Here is a 17,132-nt window from a genome sequence, read left to right on the forward strand (position 1 = left end):
TCTTACTGTAGTCCTGTTTTGGGTGCTTCTGCTGGTTGCCGTCAGCCCTTTCACATGTCTTGTGACAGAGCGACTATGTACTGGTGTGTCTTCTGTTTCTGGTACTACCGGCACTTTCTGGCCGTGGATCGACATCCTGCCAATGCTGCCCCACGTATTTAGTCTGGTGCAGGTTTCCACAGTGCTTTTCCACGGTTGTGCATACTGGACCGGTAAGCGCTGGCTCTGTCGCACCAGTTGTCGTCTCTATGGGTTTTACTTACGGTCAGCAGGCCGGATCCTACGGATCCATCGGACCCTAGGTTCAGTTCCACTTCTTGCGAAGTCATGAACTTTCCCTTTCACACCGACATATCTAGCATATGTTTTCTTTCTCTCAACCCGGTATACATGCGGGTGTTTTCATGCGGTTCTTTAACGGCTTGGGGTGCCTTTGCCTCCCGATGTTTTCTGCTCTTTCTGAGCTTCTTGGTCTGGTGTGGCTGCGCTGGATTGCAATCCCCACCGTGTTTTGCCACCTTGTTGACGGCTAAGTTCTCTAGGGAACTTGATGGGGTTCAGTCGCAGACCCGCCTCCTCTATGGGTATGGCTTTGGTATCTATACTAAGGAATCTGCGGCTAGATGTCTCTATCAGATGAACGAGTTAACGATGTGTCTGGTAGAGACACAGTCTAGCCGCAGATTCCTTAACGCCCGCCCATCCATCCCATTCTGCGAAGACCTTTTCCGGTTGGGCTTCCTACATTTGCCTCCCTCCAAGTGGCTTCACCCTTCTGCGGGGTGACAGTTTTCACTTCACTCCGATACGCAATGCTTCATTCTGTTCCATTGCTCTACTCCGCCCATTCTCGTGATTGGACGGTATGCTTATGTGTCATGTCCTTTCCAACCCTACGCCCTGGGTTGTCCAGTGTCGCATCTGCTCATGTTTTCCCACCCCCGATCTCCCCTTCTCCATCGCCTTGGGGTCTCTTACCTCCCCTGCGGTCCATTGGTTTGAAACTCTTTGGCTCTGCCGCATTCTATAGGTCTCTTATTGGGGAGACGACTTCTGGTGAATTGTCCTTGCTTCTGTGTTCCGTTCTTGTTGTCCTTCACAGTTATACATTATGGTTGCAAACTTTCTATCATCTGCCATGATGTTTTTCACATCTTCCTCAGCCTTCAAGGGAGGTTTGCACTTCAATTTTGCGGGGTTGCTTCTCAGAGCGCTGCTCTGTTATTTCACTTCATTAGTTTTCAAGATACAGTGCCGGGCACTGTCCTTTAGGGTGCTGTTTTTCACCATTCCATTTCTTTCTTTCTTTTTTTGCACACTGTTCCCGTATTCTCAGTTTTTTGTGGTGGCTCCACGTTGTGGCGTGGAAAAGTTTCTCCAAAGTAAACTGGCGCGCAGAGGTGCGGCTGCAGAAAGTTTTCCGGATCCAGTCTGATGCCTGGGGATATTCTAAGTTAAGGAATCTGAGGCTAGACTGTGTCTCTACCAGATACATCGTTACCGAAGGTAAGTAACTTGTTCCTTAACAGCACTTTCAATCTAAGGTTCAGTTCACAGGCTGCAGAATGTTTTTCTTTGTGATAAATATAGTTTTGAGGAACAATTTTTCCCAATTGAAATAAACTGTGAACTAGCCCACTCTTAACACAGAAAAATGTGTATAAAAGAACAATTCAATATTTTTTTACCTTTGTTTTTAGATTCCCTTGTGTGTCCTCTTGATGATGCATGCATACAGTGTAAATTAGTACTGTCCTGAAGAAGGTTTATTGAATCAAAATGTATATCCATCGAAACATGTGTTGACTGTTGGTGCGTTGGAGGAAAGAAGTCGAACTTGGCTGGTGTATGGTGCACGTGGTCTTTCTGGACTGTTTGTGTGTTGGATATTTGAAATGTAGATTGAATGGTATGCGAGATGAGAGTATGGTACAGGAGAATTCATGGGGGCATGTTGTATTTTGCATTGATTTGGTCTTTGTTATTAAATAAATGAAGGCATTTTGCCTTTGGTAATGGAAGAAAAATCATGTATAAACATAAATAATGTTATGAAAAATTCTTTAAATGTTCTGTGTAAAAAAAATGTAAGGAAATATAGTTGTATGAAATAAATTCTTAAAACTCGTCTGGACCAGTTCTTAGTGTGGTTTTTCCATGGTGACGAGTTTAGCAGGATAGTAGGACCTCTCTTTAGGGCATTGGTAAAAGGTTCTCAGCAACATAGGCAACGTCAATCAGAGTTACAGTCACACTGAGCCTATATGACTGTTCGATCTGGTCAGACATTGGTCCATATATTGGTCATTTACCAGGTGACAAGAAGGCAGAGGCAAAATACATTTTCAATAAGGGAGAAAGGACATTGTTTGCAATCCTTGACACTGTAATGGATATTGCTGCGATTTGATTTAGACAGTTGGCAGGCGCAGTTGTTTTGAACATACAGGGCTAGTAACTTACCACCTTAGGCGGTGCAGAGCAGGGCCCTTGATATGCTGTATTACGGAGATTCCTTCTTCGGGGAAATGTTGATGAAGCTCTCCAGTTTATCAGATAAGTTAACAGAAAGATCTCCAGGAATCCTTCAACAATGGTAGCAACAGCCATCTCTGGGAGCCTTTGGACGAGGTCACCGAACCATATAGTTAACAATAACAGCCATCTCAGAAGACATACCTCTAACGTTATGCTCAAACATATAAGGCGCTACCGCCATTGTCCTATCACAAACTCAAAGAAAAGCTAATAATCCATCACAGAGGCATGTGGGCTGAAATGGACAATGACACTATAAAGGCGAGAATCTGAAAGAGACTATTTGTTATAGATTCCTTACATTAGAAATACCCCCAGGCGTCAGACTTGATCCAGAGAATTTTTCTTCAGCAGTATCCTTGCATGTCGGTAGGTGTTGTTGGTTGACTCACCGTTCGTTGTTGGCGTCGTGATCGCCGGAATGACATTGTGGTATCTCATTAAAGGCTGCCCCTGCGTGCTGACTTCAGTTCTTTCTTTTCCTGCGCCAGCCAGCGCAGATCCGGAGAGAGCGGTACCCTTAGTCATTTTTTGACTAGTGTTTTTTGACTTTTTGTTGACATCTTTTTCGAGTCATTCGACTCCTGGTGCATGCAAGGAATGTCAGATCGACGGACCAGCTTCAAACCTTGCCCCTCTTGTCACAAGCTGATGTCAGACACAAATCCGTACCTCGTGTGCCTTTGGTGCCTGGAGTGCGACCACGACCCGAAGTCATGCTCGGACTGTCGGGCCATGAACCCGAAGTCGGTGGGAGCTGTCCCGAAAGCTTCTGGAGACCCGGCAGTCAGCAATGTGCTGCTCGAGGTCCGGGTCGAGAGGGAGTTCTTGGGAGCGGTCGCGGAGTCACCACCATCACTCCGCATTGAAGTTTTCGTCTTCGGGTAAGTCGAAGCACAAAAAGAAGGCAAAGAAGCGCCGTCGCTCTTTGCCTTCTCCCTGTCCATCGGCTGACGCGCTGTGGAAGGTCATCGTCCTTTGGCTCCGCCCGCGGAGCCTACTGGGATCGCTCCGAGCTTCCCTCCCTTCACGGGTGCCGGAGCGTTCCCTGCCCAGCTTCGTGCCTTTTACGAAGTCTTCCACTCCATCTTTGGCCAGCCCGACTCCGCCGGCGTGCCTATCGGCTTCGCAAACTTGGCTGGGGGCTCTAGACCTTCAATGCCAGCGCTTCCAGCCTCTGCACAGCAGGGCCTCCAGGGATCCAGGCCTGGATCTGGAACGGTGCCTGTCGACCTCACAAAACCTCCTCCGGCACAGATTCATTTAACGATGCCTCCACCACCGGTCGTGTCCCCTGCCGGTGTCGACCTCTGCCTCCCCCTCGTCTTGGACACAGAGCCGGACTGACGTCGTCTGACGTCGTAGGGTACTTTTGTACCGCTGTTCATCTTTGGCGTTCCCTATCACCCTGAGTGGCAGCCAGAGGAGGAGGAGGAGTACTGGGAGGAGTGAGTTGACCATCTAGCAGACCAACTTGAGGAGACGGACTGGCGAGTGGAGTTGGGTGATGCCAGTGGTCCGGATACCTCTCCAGAACTTGGTATGCTTTCTCTCCCTACCGTGGCTATGGAGGAGGGGGCTTCCCAGGGGGCTACCTACCTATGCCCTGGGCCTTGAGCTTCCTACCGTGGCTGTCAGGACTAACCTCCTGACTGCCTCTTTGGAGCTCCTGCTGCCTTTTAATGAGGCTCTCACTGACATCCTTCTGGGCCCTTGGTCCAAACCCAGCACGGGGGTTCCTGTGGACAGGATGATTGCCTGACGCCACCACCCGGCCCGAGCAACCCACTTTTCCTCTCCCAACACCCTACCCCTGAGAGCTTGGTGGTCCAAGCCTCATCCTCAAAAGGTGCATTCCCTACTGCTTCCCCAGATAGGGAATCCAGGAAGCTGGACCATCTTGGGAAGATGTTTTCTTCCGCCAGCTTAGGACTGCGGTCGGTGAACACTACATGACTCTTGGGCCGTTATACACACACGGTGTGGGATATTGTCGCGCAAGTGCTGCCACAGTACCCGTAGGCGGTCCGGGCTGTGCTCACCCGCACTTTTGCTGAGGGTTGAGACGCAGCTAAGTTCACCATCCGGTGTGGGCTGGATACCGCCGACTCGCTGGGTAGGATGGTTTCCACGTCGGTAGCCCTGAGGCGCTACACCTGGCTGACAACGTCTGGCTTCTCTGGGGATGTCCAATCTGCACTTTTGGACACGCCCTTTGATGGCTGTCGCCTGTTTAGTGACAAGGCGAACAACGCGCTTGAGTGCTTTAAGGACTCTAGGGCCACGGCCAGATCCTTGGGCCTTGCAGCAACTTCTCGCTCCATGCAGTCTGACTTTCGCACCTTTCGTGGCTACGGACGGGGTGCCCCACCACGTTCCACCCAGAGCCACAGGGCCGCATCGGCTACCCAGCCTATGCGTGGCCGGGGTTGTGGGACCCAGCGTCGCGGGTATGGCAGCCAGCGGGCAGGCCAGTCTACCATTGCCTCCCCTGCAGCAGCCTCCAAACCTTCCTAGTCCGACATTTCAGGGTCACCAGTTGCCAGTGGGCGGCAGGATCGGCCATCACCTCACCGACTGGCACAATATCACGTTGGACAGGTGGGTTTTGCAGATAGTCAGAAGGGGCTACCCCCTCCCCTTCGAGACTACCCCTCCCTCCATACCACCAACACTCCATTGCATGTTGGAGGATCACTACGCCCCTCTCCGCCAGGAAGTTACGGCTCTCTTGGCCAAGGGAGCTATTTAACGAGCCCCTGTGCCAGAAGTAGGTCGTGGTTGCTACTCCCACTACTTCCTGGTACCCAAGAAAGACAAAGGCCTGCGTCCTATCTTAGACGTCAGGAACGTCAACCGCTTCCTCCAGAAGGAGAAGTTCACAATGTTAACCTTGGCTCAGGTCCTGTGTGCCCTCAACCCTGGAGACTAGATCGTAGCGTTGGACTTGCAGGACGCTTATTTTTACATCCCTGTCATGCCTGCCCACAGTCGTTACCTACAGTTCACGGTAGTCCACGAGCATTTTTAGTTTACCGTGCTCCGCTTTGGCCTTACCAGGGTACCTCGAGTGTTCACGAAATTGATGGCGGTGGTCGGAGCTCATCTGCTCAGATAAGGGGTTCCAGTCTTCCCGTATCTCGACGACTGGCTGTTGAAGGCACGTTTTCCCAGGCTGTCGTCTTCCACCTTCAGACTACGGCAGACCTCCTGCATTCGCTGGGGTTCACTATCAACGTGCAGAAGTGACACCTGATTCCCTCTCAGAAGTTTCGGGCCTATCCTCCCGATCAGCGAGTCCAGGATATTCGAGCTTTGATACCGATGTTTCAGCCTCTATTCTGGATGTCTGTGAAAATGACTCTGAGGCTGCTGGTCCTCATGGCCTCCTATATCCTGCTGGCAGCTCATGCCAGATGACATATGCGGGCTCTGCAGTGAGACCTGAAGTTAACCTCCAGCTAACAGCACGTTCAGGGACAGCGCACCAGTCCGTCTACTGCTCCTCCTACAGCCTCACCTGCCAAACCCCTTTAGTTTACCCATAGTGAAACACAGCCAATGTTTAGAGGCAGGATCTGCAGATTTTTTTCAGGGCTCGCAGTCTATAACATCTGACAGGTGGGTCCTGCAAATTGTCCGGAAGCGGTACTCCCTACCCTACTTGGCCACTCAGCCACACCATCAACCTTCGATTGATGGAGGACAAACACTTAACTGGTCCAAAAAGTCCGCAAGAAGTTTGCCAAAACTGGAACAATAAGAAGGCAGGCAGTAAATGAAACCCTCCTGAAAGTAATCCGGTAGTGGTCTGGAGGCCATGAAGTTAAGCAACTGTGCAAAATTAAACGTATCCATTCCCATCAACACTATGTTGTGAAATTTTTAAAAATGATAGAAAGGCCCCAACTAACTATGTTGGATTACCTAAGTCTGTGGTTTCCGTCTGCATTTGCCGTGGTTTATGTGATGCCTAGATGACTGTTGATTCCAGTACATGCTTTCCCCTTTCAGTTTCTCATCTGTCTTTTAAAATTGTTATTTTTGATACAGGCCTGGCCACACAATATTTCGTGTGAGTTAGACCGAGCTGTTTAGCATGAGTTATTATAGAGGTTACCCCAAAGTTTCTTCTCTCAGCTGGGTGACGGACATCTCTTATTCTGTCCAGTGTCACTAGAAGGGTTGGCTACCTGAGTATTTTTAGTATCTTTAATTTGATGCATATTTTCTAATGTTTTCCGAGACACTGAACACAGGAACTTTAGAATCGCTCTTGATCTTTTGCATTTGTGCAAATAAGCTCAATAATTGCATAGCTTATTTTCCTTCGGAGTCTTGCAACAACTCATTTAAGCGATTGATCAGGGTTTAGAGCTGCAACATAACACTTCTAACTGGAAGGAATCTTTCCTGTTATGAAAGTACTTCATATAAAACTTATAAAATAGTGGGAGTTTGTACATCTGCTTATATTTGGTGTACTTCTTTAATAGCACAGACAAGTTGAAAACCCATATGGCATTCTCTTAAGACTCATGAAAATAACAGATCTAGTAGGTAAGAAGCATTTGATCAAGCATTTCTGTCTTTTCTTCCGGGTTGTGTTCTGCCTTAGTGCCTTTAAGACTCTAGCAACCAGTTCACCGAAGAAATGTTTTGGGATTCTTTTGTTTAATGTTGGCTTCCAAAAATCTTATGGTTAATGCATGACCCTAGCAACACAAAACAAGCATTGGCATAGCCAATATGTCTTGCCTTTGGGACCTTATAAGTGTTTAGCCATGCAACAGTTAATGTTGTTGCACCAAGGATATTGTGCTGCATAACTAAATACTTATAAGGTCCCAAAGGCAAGACCTTTTGGCTATGCCAATGCTTGTTCTTAAATGCATCCTTGCTTCACTGTAGCACATATCATTTACACTAATAGAAATGACCAAAACACATAAATGAGAGTAGTCGTCTCAATGCAAAAAGCTGAGTTCTTTGCCTGTGTATGTGTTTTAGTACATATAATAAGATCTGCATGTTTGTCGTCATAGCAACCACTCTGTTTGGGCAGATATACCCCCTGGGTGTGCAATTTACAGCTGCATGGGGGTGGTCTCATTATATTAGCCCCTGCTCTCTTGTCAGGGGTGCATGGTAGGCAGAGACTCTTCCTGTGTTGTGGGCACGGTCGCGTGGCAGTCCGGCTGCACTAACAGTGGGCAAGGGGCCTACTGAACTGCCTGTTCCCTGAGAGTCGACAGCCAAACCTGTTCCCCCCCCCCCCCCCCCCAGAGGCATGACCTTTGTTAAAGGTTGTGCTGCTGGTGTTTTCTCGTTGTACACAAAAAGATAGTCACAGTGGAAATTATTCACGGTGTATCAACAGCCAATACATGATCAAATAGCAAAAGAAAATATGACCACACCAAAAAGTGTCATACAGGAAAGGAAAATGTTTTAATCGATTTAGGAAACGGTTGTCAATAGATCAATGATTCACAAGTAAAGCTCCATTTCACATTCTGCAACTTTAAAATGTAGGTGCAAATAACGTGAGGTGACAGGTGCTAAGGGTGGGATCAGTGCAAGTGGTTGTGCAGTGGAAAGGTAGTGCATATATATACATCAACATATAATGGTACAAAACCTATCCAGCCAGATTTCTGGCACACACAATAAATGCAAAATCATAAACAACTGCCGCAGTTAATATTTCACTGTCATCCAGGTTTGATACCAAAGGAAAGATAAGTCAACATTTCAACCCCTTGCGAACCAGCCTACTGAGCCTTTTGGAGGTGATGTCTCCAGGACGGGTGAACAGGTGAAGGAGGGGGGGGGCCCTAAAGGCAATGGTATAGGGTTACTGGGGTGTGTCATGGACTGGAAGTAAATCCATGGGGCATGTATCAAGAAATGTCAATTACCAGCATCAGCAGGCATCCTTCGTGCTGGAAAATTAAAGTTGTGGGCCTGAACGGCTCCTACATGGTAACGGAGACAGAAAAGAGAGAGATATCGCTAGGGTCATGGTTAACACTAGTCTTGGGGAGTACGGTAGGTGAAAAAGTCGCTGGCCATATACTCACGGAATGATGCGTAGAGTGTGCGACATAGGATCGAAGTATACTATGTAGGACTGAAATTAAGCAGTCAGAATGGCACTAGGTTCATTAGTAACCTATAGCTGTGTGCGTGGGAAACAAAAGGAAAAAGGGATTCGCATTAAAACATCATCAGTGTGATGTTGGTCAAAAGCGCGCAGCTATTCAGAAGTAAAGAATAATACAGGGTGACATTAGGTGTATTGAGACATGTGTACACGTGAGTAGCGCGAGGAGTAAGAATTTAGGTCCTGAAACCAAGTGATCGAGTTAAGGTAAGGCTTGGTTCTAGACTATCAGCACAAGGAGGTGCCGAGCATTGAGGAGTTAGTAACGGGTGTATTGAGTGGACACAGCATAGTTTCACGATGCCGGAATGCGTGTACACAGCAACCTAAGCTGGCAGTAATTAGAACTCGTGGTGACGCGCGTATATTAAAAGCGTGTTCATGCTTGCAAAGCAAACTGCCGGTGAGCTAAAGAAGGCATGTATATAGTAATCAATGGACGAATTCAAGCGTGTATATTAGGAAAGTTCAGAAGGCGAGCGCAGTGTGTATGCTCAAACCCTAGAGTAAACGGCATACATGCTACAGTTTAAAAACGAATGCTGGGCAGCGAGAGGTCGTGCGCGTGTAACAAGTACATGTTAAGAAGTCGGTGAATCAGATAACTTCTGCCAATGGAAACATTGCACGATATATCGTGCAGTGTGGTGGTGTGCAGTGCAGGCGGGGTATACAGCAGAGTCGTGTACGCTGCATAGAGTCGGCAGAGTACGCAGTGCAGGCCGCATGCACACTAGTGACCCCTGGTTACCTCATTCTTTGGTGGAAGTTTGGTCACGTGATTTACCAGGAAACTTTACTTCAAACACTGCTTATAAATAAGTCGGGCTCGGCTTGAGTGTCAGGGAGTTTATTCTCAGGCGTCGAGCATTTCCGGTGAGAGAGATCGCCTGTCAAGTGATGGGAATAGCAGGCGGCGGGGCTGATCTAAGGGACTTCGGCTCAGCGCTCTCCACAATCCCAGGCCGGGCTCTACTTTCACCAGCCTGGGGGGCACCCCAAACCCCGAGAGACTGCACAGGGAATCCCCTAGGCCTTCCAGGTCTGAGTAACGGCCTTAATTCCGTCCTAGCACAGTGCATACTGCATAGGTGAGTGTGATCTCATGTACACCCCGATTATTGAACTGTGCATGGAACAGGTTGTTTATGAATCCTTTCGTCTGCCGTGATTGTGTAATGTTTGTGGCCTGGTTAGCGAAGAAAATACATGTCCTGCAGGAAGTGTGAAAGTGGATGATGCCAGGGCCACGTGCGCCGCATTCTAATATTCACCACGTGACTTTGGAAACTGTTTGGCCTTTACTTTGATGTGGTGTCTCGCATGCCTTTGGGGGCTCACCTCGTGTACATTTTTCACGCTTGCACTTGTAACTTGCACAACACTGGTGGAACTCTCGAGAATTGCAGGGAAAAAACACCGTTTGCCTGCTCCTAATCCAGACCCCATGGAGAGAAGAGTGTGATGACTCTCTGCGTGACCTTGGTGCCCCGCCGTCTTAATCATCAGCGCCTGCCTCGTGCTGAAAGTAAAAAGCAGCAGGGGGAGGGGATAGAGGAGGTAGCCTGGGGCTGTTTTCCTTGCGGGAGCGAGCGAGTTAATTACAAACATATGGTGCTGTGCCGATTATTAAAGGTCTTTTTCCTACGCAGCGCATGCACAGGCGAGACCGAAGGATGATGGACGGAATGCTGAACATTGTCAAACATTCACCCCCAGTCACAGATCTACGTTAAATCCATTGATTGTTTGCTCACCATGCCACCCCAGTTTGGACCCAGCCATATGCAAATCAGTCTTTACCCTGCTGCCCATGGGAACAGTTTAGCCCGAACTGCTACACCAGGTTATCCCTGGACCGCAAAACAAGCATCCTGAGTCTGTCAGTGCCTTCACTCTGCCAGTAAACGGGCAACCTCTTCCCAGCAATTTTCACACTCTGAAAAGAGTGCCAATCTGAGTAGTGACGATGCCATAAGAGATGTTACGTAATTTCCCATTGCGCTACTCACTCTTTGAGGCAACTGTGTGGACATAGGATCTCCAACATCTTGCAATACCTCAATCTTATCTGTGACATCAAAATTGTACACGTGATTTTCATTGCGAGATTATCAACAGAAAAAAATTGTTGAACAATTCAACAATATAATTTACATTATCTCTTTTAATGCATATGTCTTCCTGTCCCACTTTAACAGATTTGCACCAAATGACAAAGGCTCTATGCCAGTCTTCTGAGACAATTTACTCTGAGATTGTCTTTTTAGTGCAGAAACAAAGTGTTCTTTAAAAAACTTGCTAGTTGAAAAATAGTCGTTATCGTTGTAGAAAAAATGCCAGGAACCAAATGTGGTTTCAGTTTAGAAAGGCACCGACTGTGAGACTTGCCACATCGAGTCCGAGTCTGCCAGAAGAAAGGCAATATAGAAGAGACTCGGCTCCAAGAGCACATGCACTTTATTCGAGTTCTGTTTGGAGTTGTTCTAGAGCAATGCACCCTGTAAATCTGGTCTTGTGGATTGTTTTTTGGTTTCCTGAGTCCCATCTTTATTTCTCTTCTGCACATGGGGTCTTTGGTGACTGTTTGCAGTTTAAATTCTTCCTCTGGGTTTCCCAGTTTAGAGTAAGTCAAAAACTGGATTTTGACCTTGTTTGTTTTCTTTCATTAATTAAGTAAGATGGCTTTGGTTAAACACATTTTGGAACTGTTTTGTTTAAAAACTTTACAGGACATTAAGTATTCATATTATTTCAGGGGAGAGGATTTTCATGAGAAAACTATGGTGCATTAAAAAAGATTTTCCTTTTACTATTGGAAAAGACAGTGTGCCCGATTCACAGAACTAACTTAAGACAAAATCCTAAACTTACTACCATTTTGGTATTTACAGAAGGTACTTACTCCTTTCGGTATTCACAGAAGTTAGGAGTCCTAACTTTAGGACTCCTAAATGACTTCAGTGAATACCGAAAGTCATAAAGTTAGGATTTTTTTTCAGTTTAGGAGTAGTAAAATTAGGACTCCTAACTTTAGGACTCCAAAATGCCTTCTGTGAATACCGAAAGTCTTAAAGTTAGGATTTTTCTCAGTTTAGGAGTCCTAAAGTTAGGAGTCCTAACTTTACTACTCCTAAACTGAGAAAAATTCTAACTTTGACTTTCGGTATTCACAGAAGGCATTTAGGAGTCTTAAAGTTAGGACTCCTAACTTCTGTGAATACAGAAATGAGTAAGTGCCTTCTGTGAATACCGAAATGAGTAAGCGCCTTCTGTGAATACCAAAATGGTAGTAAGATTAGGATTTTGTCTTAAGTTAGTTCTGTGAATCGGGCCCTATGTATGTAATATTTCTTCCTCAATACTTTCGCTAGCATCCAAATTGGAAAATAGGTTATTGTATTGAGATTGACTTGTTTTTGTTCTCCCTTAATATGCACAAATTGTCTGAAAACACATTTTCTGAATTCCAAACAACTCATCTAAGTTCAGGTGTTGTTTTTCAATGTTTTTATGGGAGTACTGTTGTAATAAGTGTAGACAGTTTTGCTCAAGTCGATTCTCTACAGCCCTCTAGAAATTATTGCAACCCTACACTTGGATAAACATACCTTGATTTCCTTCAGAGATTTGTATTAATCAAAGGTCATGACTGGTCATTTAAGAACAGTTCAATAATACTATGAGATTAAATGACTATTCAGTTATTTGAAATTGAAAAAAAGAATTATTATTCAAGAATGTTTTTTGGAGGTCTATATCCTTGGCTGAAATTGATGGCTTGCGCACATGAGAATTGTATCTTTGTACTTAATTTGGTACAGGTAATATTGTTTCGTATGTTAGCTTTCAATATAAGTTTATATACTAAGGTGGAGTATGGTGTTTTGTAGAATACGTGAGAGATATGTGTGACCCACTGTACTTTATTGTCGCTCATGTTTGTTATTTGTGTTATGCAGGTTTCTTTACTCATATACTGTTAGATGAGGCTGCACAAGCCATGGAATGCGAGACCATCATGCCTCTAGCCCTGGCTAATAAAAATACACGTCTTGTTCTAGCTGGAGACCATATGCAAGTAAGGTTCTATTAATCTTAGATAGAACACCATTTACATTTCTCTTTGTTGGCACTGCTTAGGAAATGTTAGCTTAATTTTTCATTACAGAAGATAACAAACCCACATCAAATTCATTTTCAAAATGTATTAAAATGTGTTTAAACATTAGTGTTCTGATGAATAGTTCTAACTGCAAATTCCTTGTGAATACCCTAAAGTGCCAGACTAGATCCAGAGGTTTTTCTTAATATCTTCGGGTGTCTGTAAGTGGGCTTGTGTCACTTCACATCTGGTCTGTTTCGATCCAGATGTGACTTTCGGTCCCCTACATAGCCACTGCCTCCCCACTCTAAGGTCAGTTCTTTTCCTTCTAACACGGACCCAGAGCATGCTCCCTCAAATCCTGTCTGGTTGACATCCCATTTTTTCTACAACTTTTCCAGTGTGCAAACCACGCGTTTCCTCCAAAAACAGGGTTCAAACTGTGTAGAGACTCCCACCAGCAGATGTCGATGAGTGTCCCCCACGAGGTCTGTCTCTTGTGTATAGGCTACAAACACAACTTGGAGTATTTTTTATTTATTTTATTTGAACAGTTTTATATAGCGCTGGCTAGACCCGAAGGTATCAGAGCGCTTTACACGAAGACATAGCATCAAAACATTTTTACATTGTTACATCAATTAGGGTTACAATTAACAATAAAGGCTAGGGAAAGAAAGACGTAATCTTAACACAATAATATAAGATATTAGAGCGTAACTTAACTAAGAATCACGTTATAGGAAAGGTGGAGGATAGAGGGGACAGATAGGATAGAGGCAGGTGGATAGGGCCAGGGGGTCTGAAGGGGAAGGTACTCAGTGTGAACATAGCAGTCGAGTAGTTGAAGAGAAGAGATAGAGGAGCCATGAAGAACAGTGAAAAGCAATTTCCGAAGTCTGGCTGGGTAGGTGACGGCCAAGGGGGTGAGCCAGAGCCAGACTCCGCTATAGCTGCATGGGACAGCTCCACCGGGCAGCAGTCAAGGGTGTTCAGTCTCCACTGTAAAAAAGACACAGTTTAAATAAGAGAGCAGAATTACAGAAATTCGAAGCAGAGGATATGGAAGAGACAGGGAGAAACTGAGCCCAAAGTCCGGCTGGGTAGGTGATGGGCAAGGGGTTGAAGCAAGGCCTATCTCCTCAATAGCTGAGCCGAGCAGCTCCACCGGGCGACGGACACAATGCTCAGACTCCGCTGTCCGGGCAATGATCAGGTGCACTCAGAGAGTGACAGATTGGCGCAGGGGGAGTGAAAAACCATGGTCCGAATGGAATCCCGATGCCATCTTGAGGACAGGCATCGTCCCTGTAGGGCTGCGCAATGAAAAGTTCATCTCGGGGAAAGAAATCACCACTGGCAGTCATGTTAGGATCAGGCAGCCATCTGCCTCAGCCTCGAGTGAACAGTAGTGTGACAGATGTGCAAAGATGAACCCAAAATCTATCTGCGACCGCGAGTCAAATTTTACACCGAGGTGCACCTTCTGAAGTCCAAGAAAATCTGGTCTCTGTCAAAGTCGAGGGTGTGTACATGCTCCCGTGGTCGATATTCTTTGAGGTCAATGTTGGAGAAGTCAACGAAGTACAAGAGGGTGAAACAGGGCTCCTCTTGTCCTGCCACGCTCATCAGGAGGTGCTGCATAATGCCTGGGTGCTGCTAGGCCACAAGCACGGGCTCAGACTTGGGAACAATTCCAACCCTCCTTCAATTGCACCTCAATTTCTTTGGTGCTGCAGTAATGTTGCACGAACTCAGAAAATTCAGGGAGACCATGGACAACATTTTTGGTATTTTGGTAACTGTCTGGAATCCCTCTGGGGCGCCTTCAGGCCCTAAGGATCCAAGGTGGCTTTCAGTCAGTCTACCACTGGTGAATTCATCCCTGACACTGACTGTAGAACTCAACCTTGCACTGAGGTCGACCCTGACCTCAGGCACTATGCCGAGCCCTACATCCCTTACAGTGCTGCAACCCACACCACAATCCTGCACGTTGATGCCAGCACCAGTTCTAGGGGGGAGCTGTTAGTCCTCTCAGACTCTGAAGCCCACCCAGAGCGACCTCTATCGATATTGCATTCACTTCACCATCTTTCTCACTCATATTCCGTGACATCCGGTCCAGATGATGATGACAGTAACTAGAATGAAGAGGAGAGCCTATTTTTGGACTTAAAGTTCGCTAGTGGCCTATTCCCTTTTGCTAACACTGACCCCCACTTGCCTTTACCGGTTGTGGTTATTGAAAAATCTGCTTCATTTGCCATGTATTAGGAGAGCAGCTGAGGTATTAGACCTCACGTTGCATACCACTCCAGTGCAAACAAAAGTCCTCCATCTAGGACAGACTGCACAGGAACCTCTTCTGCCTTTTATTGAGACCTTCACAGATACACTGCTGGACAAAGACTGGATCTTTCCCTTCAGTAAACAGACATATTGCAAGGCAACATAGACTTGCTCTGGGGACCCCACCTTTCCTCGTCTGCACCCACCCCAGAGAGCCTAGTGGTGTAGGCCTCTACATGTCGTCACAACCTAAATGTGTTTCAGATCACCCCACCAGACAGAGTATTGAAGCTCATCGAGGCATTTGCTAAAATAATATTCTCAGCTAGCTGTGCTTTCAGGTTGGTAAAGACAAGCTGCCTCCTGGGGAAATACTCCCATGCATTATGGAACTTGTTGGTGTACATTTTACCAGCCACCCCTAATGATATCAGGACCAACCTCCAACACCTCATTCAGAATGGGTAGCATGCAGCGAAGTACTTCATCTGCTCGTGTCTGGACACCACTGACTGTTTGGGTAGGGCAGTCAGCACTGGTGCGGTGCTTCAGCACCTTGCTGGGATTTGCTTTGCCATTTTTTCGAGTGGGATCCAACAGTCCCTTATGGACATGCCATTTGATGGCACAGATCTATTCAGAGATAAGATGGACTCATCTCTGGAGCACTTTAGAGAGAGCAAAGCAAAAGTGTTTTTTTTTTCGTTTCTCACGGCCTGTGCAACCGTTTTCCCAGCAGTTTTACCCCTTTTGAGACTTTGGAAAGGGATACCAGCAGAGGCAACGTCACACCTTGCCTCAACAAGACTTTCTAGGCGGAGGCCTGGAATCCAGCTGCCAGCAGCATACTCCCTTGTTGCCTGCTCCTCCTCCAGCAGCCGTCTCATAACCATTTTAGGTTGCCCTCTGCGGCACATGATCACCGGGTAGGAGGCTGTATCAGATTTTACTTCTCCAAGTGGAGGCGCATCACATTCAACCAGTGGGTGCTTTGGATTATGCTAAATAGTTACTCGTCCTTTCCAGTCACACCATACCAACATCCCTCCTACACCACAATGCCTCCAGGAGGACCACTTGACTGTACTTCGATAGGAAGTTCAAGCTCTCTTGACCAAAGAAGTTATAGAGACAGTGCGGACATCAGAAGCTGGGACTGGTTGTTATTCCTGTTACATTTGAAAGAGACAGTTGGTTATAGATTACTTACCTTAGAATTACCTCCAGGCGTCAGACTGGATCCGGATAATGTTTTCTTAGCGGTACCCCTGCTCGTCTGTAGGTGGCGTCGGTCAACTCAGTCATCCGCATTGTGGTCGCCGGGATGACGTCGTGGTGCCTACTTAGAAATCACCCCTGCGTGCTGACGTCAGTTCTTTTTCCGCACCAGCCTAGCGCAAATCCGGAAATAAATGATTCTTTAGTCACTTTTTGACTAAAGTTTTTCGCCATTTTGTCGACTTCTTTTTTGGGTCTTGGACTCCTGGTTGCATGAGGGATGTCCCACCGTCGGACCCGGTTCAAGCCTTGCGAGGCCTGTCACCAGATGATGTTTGTGACGGACTCTCACCTCGTGTGCCTTTGGTGTCTTGAACGCGACCACGACTCGAAGTCGTGCTCCGACTGCCGGAAACTCTTCGCACTCCTCAGGTACATTTAAGCACAAAAAGAAGGCGAAGAAGCCCAGGCGCTCTTCGCCTTCTCCCCATCAGTCGTCTGACATGACTCAGGACATGGAGACTCGTCACTCTAAGGCTCCTTCTCCGGTGCCTCCTTCAGGGATGACTCAACGCCATTTAAGGGAGCTGGGCCGTCCCTTCCCCAACTTTATACATTTTAGGAAGCCCTCCACCATATCTTTGGGCAGCCTGACTCCGCCGGTGCGTCTTCGGGCCCTGCGGAGCCTATCTGAAAGAAACACGTTAGTTAGATTCCTCACCTTAGAATATCCCCAGGCGTCAGACTGGATCTGGAAGATTTTTCGTCAGCAATACCCCTTGCGCGTCGCTAGGCGTCGTCTGCGGCTCCGCG

The 17,132-nt window shown here is 46.8% G+C and overlaps 1 protein-coding gene across 3 annotated transcripts in view; it reads left to right on the forward strand.

The window, feature by feature from the left end:
* Positions 1-17,132, forward strand: part of HELZ (helicase with zinc finger) — a 2,003,166-nt gene that overhangs the window by 1,045,738 nt on the left and 940,296 nt on the right. For all 3 annotated transcript variants that reach the window (XM_085617266.1, XM_085617269.1, XM_085617268.1), the window contains exon 18: positions 12,667-12,785. In XM_085617266.1, coding sequence (XP_085473392.1) covers positions 12,667-12,785 — 119 coding nt within the window. The remainder of the gene's footprint in view (positions 1-12,666; positions 12,786-17,132) is intronic.

Source organism: Triturus cristatus, chromosome 7, assembly GCF_964204655.1.
Source record: "Triturus cristatus chromosome 7, aTriCri1.1, whole genome shotgun sequence".
Classification (NCBI taxonomy): domain Eukaryota; kingdom Metazoa; phylum Chordata; class Amphibia; order Caudata; family Salamandridae; genus Triturus; species Triturus cristatus.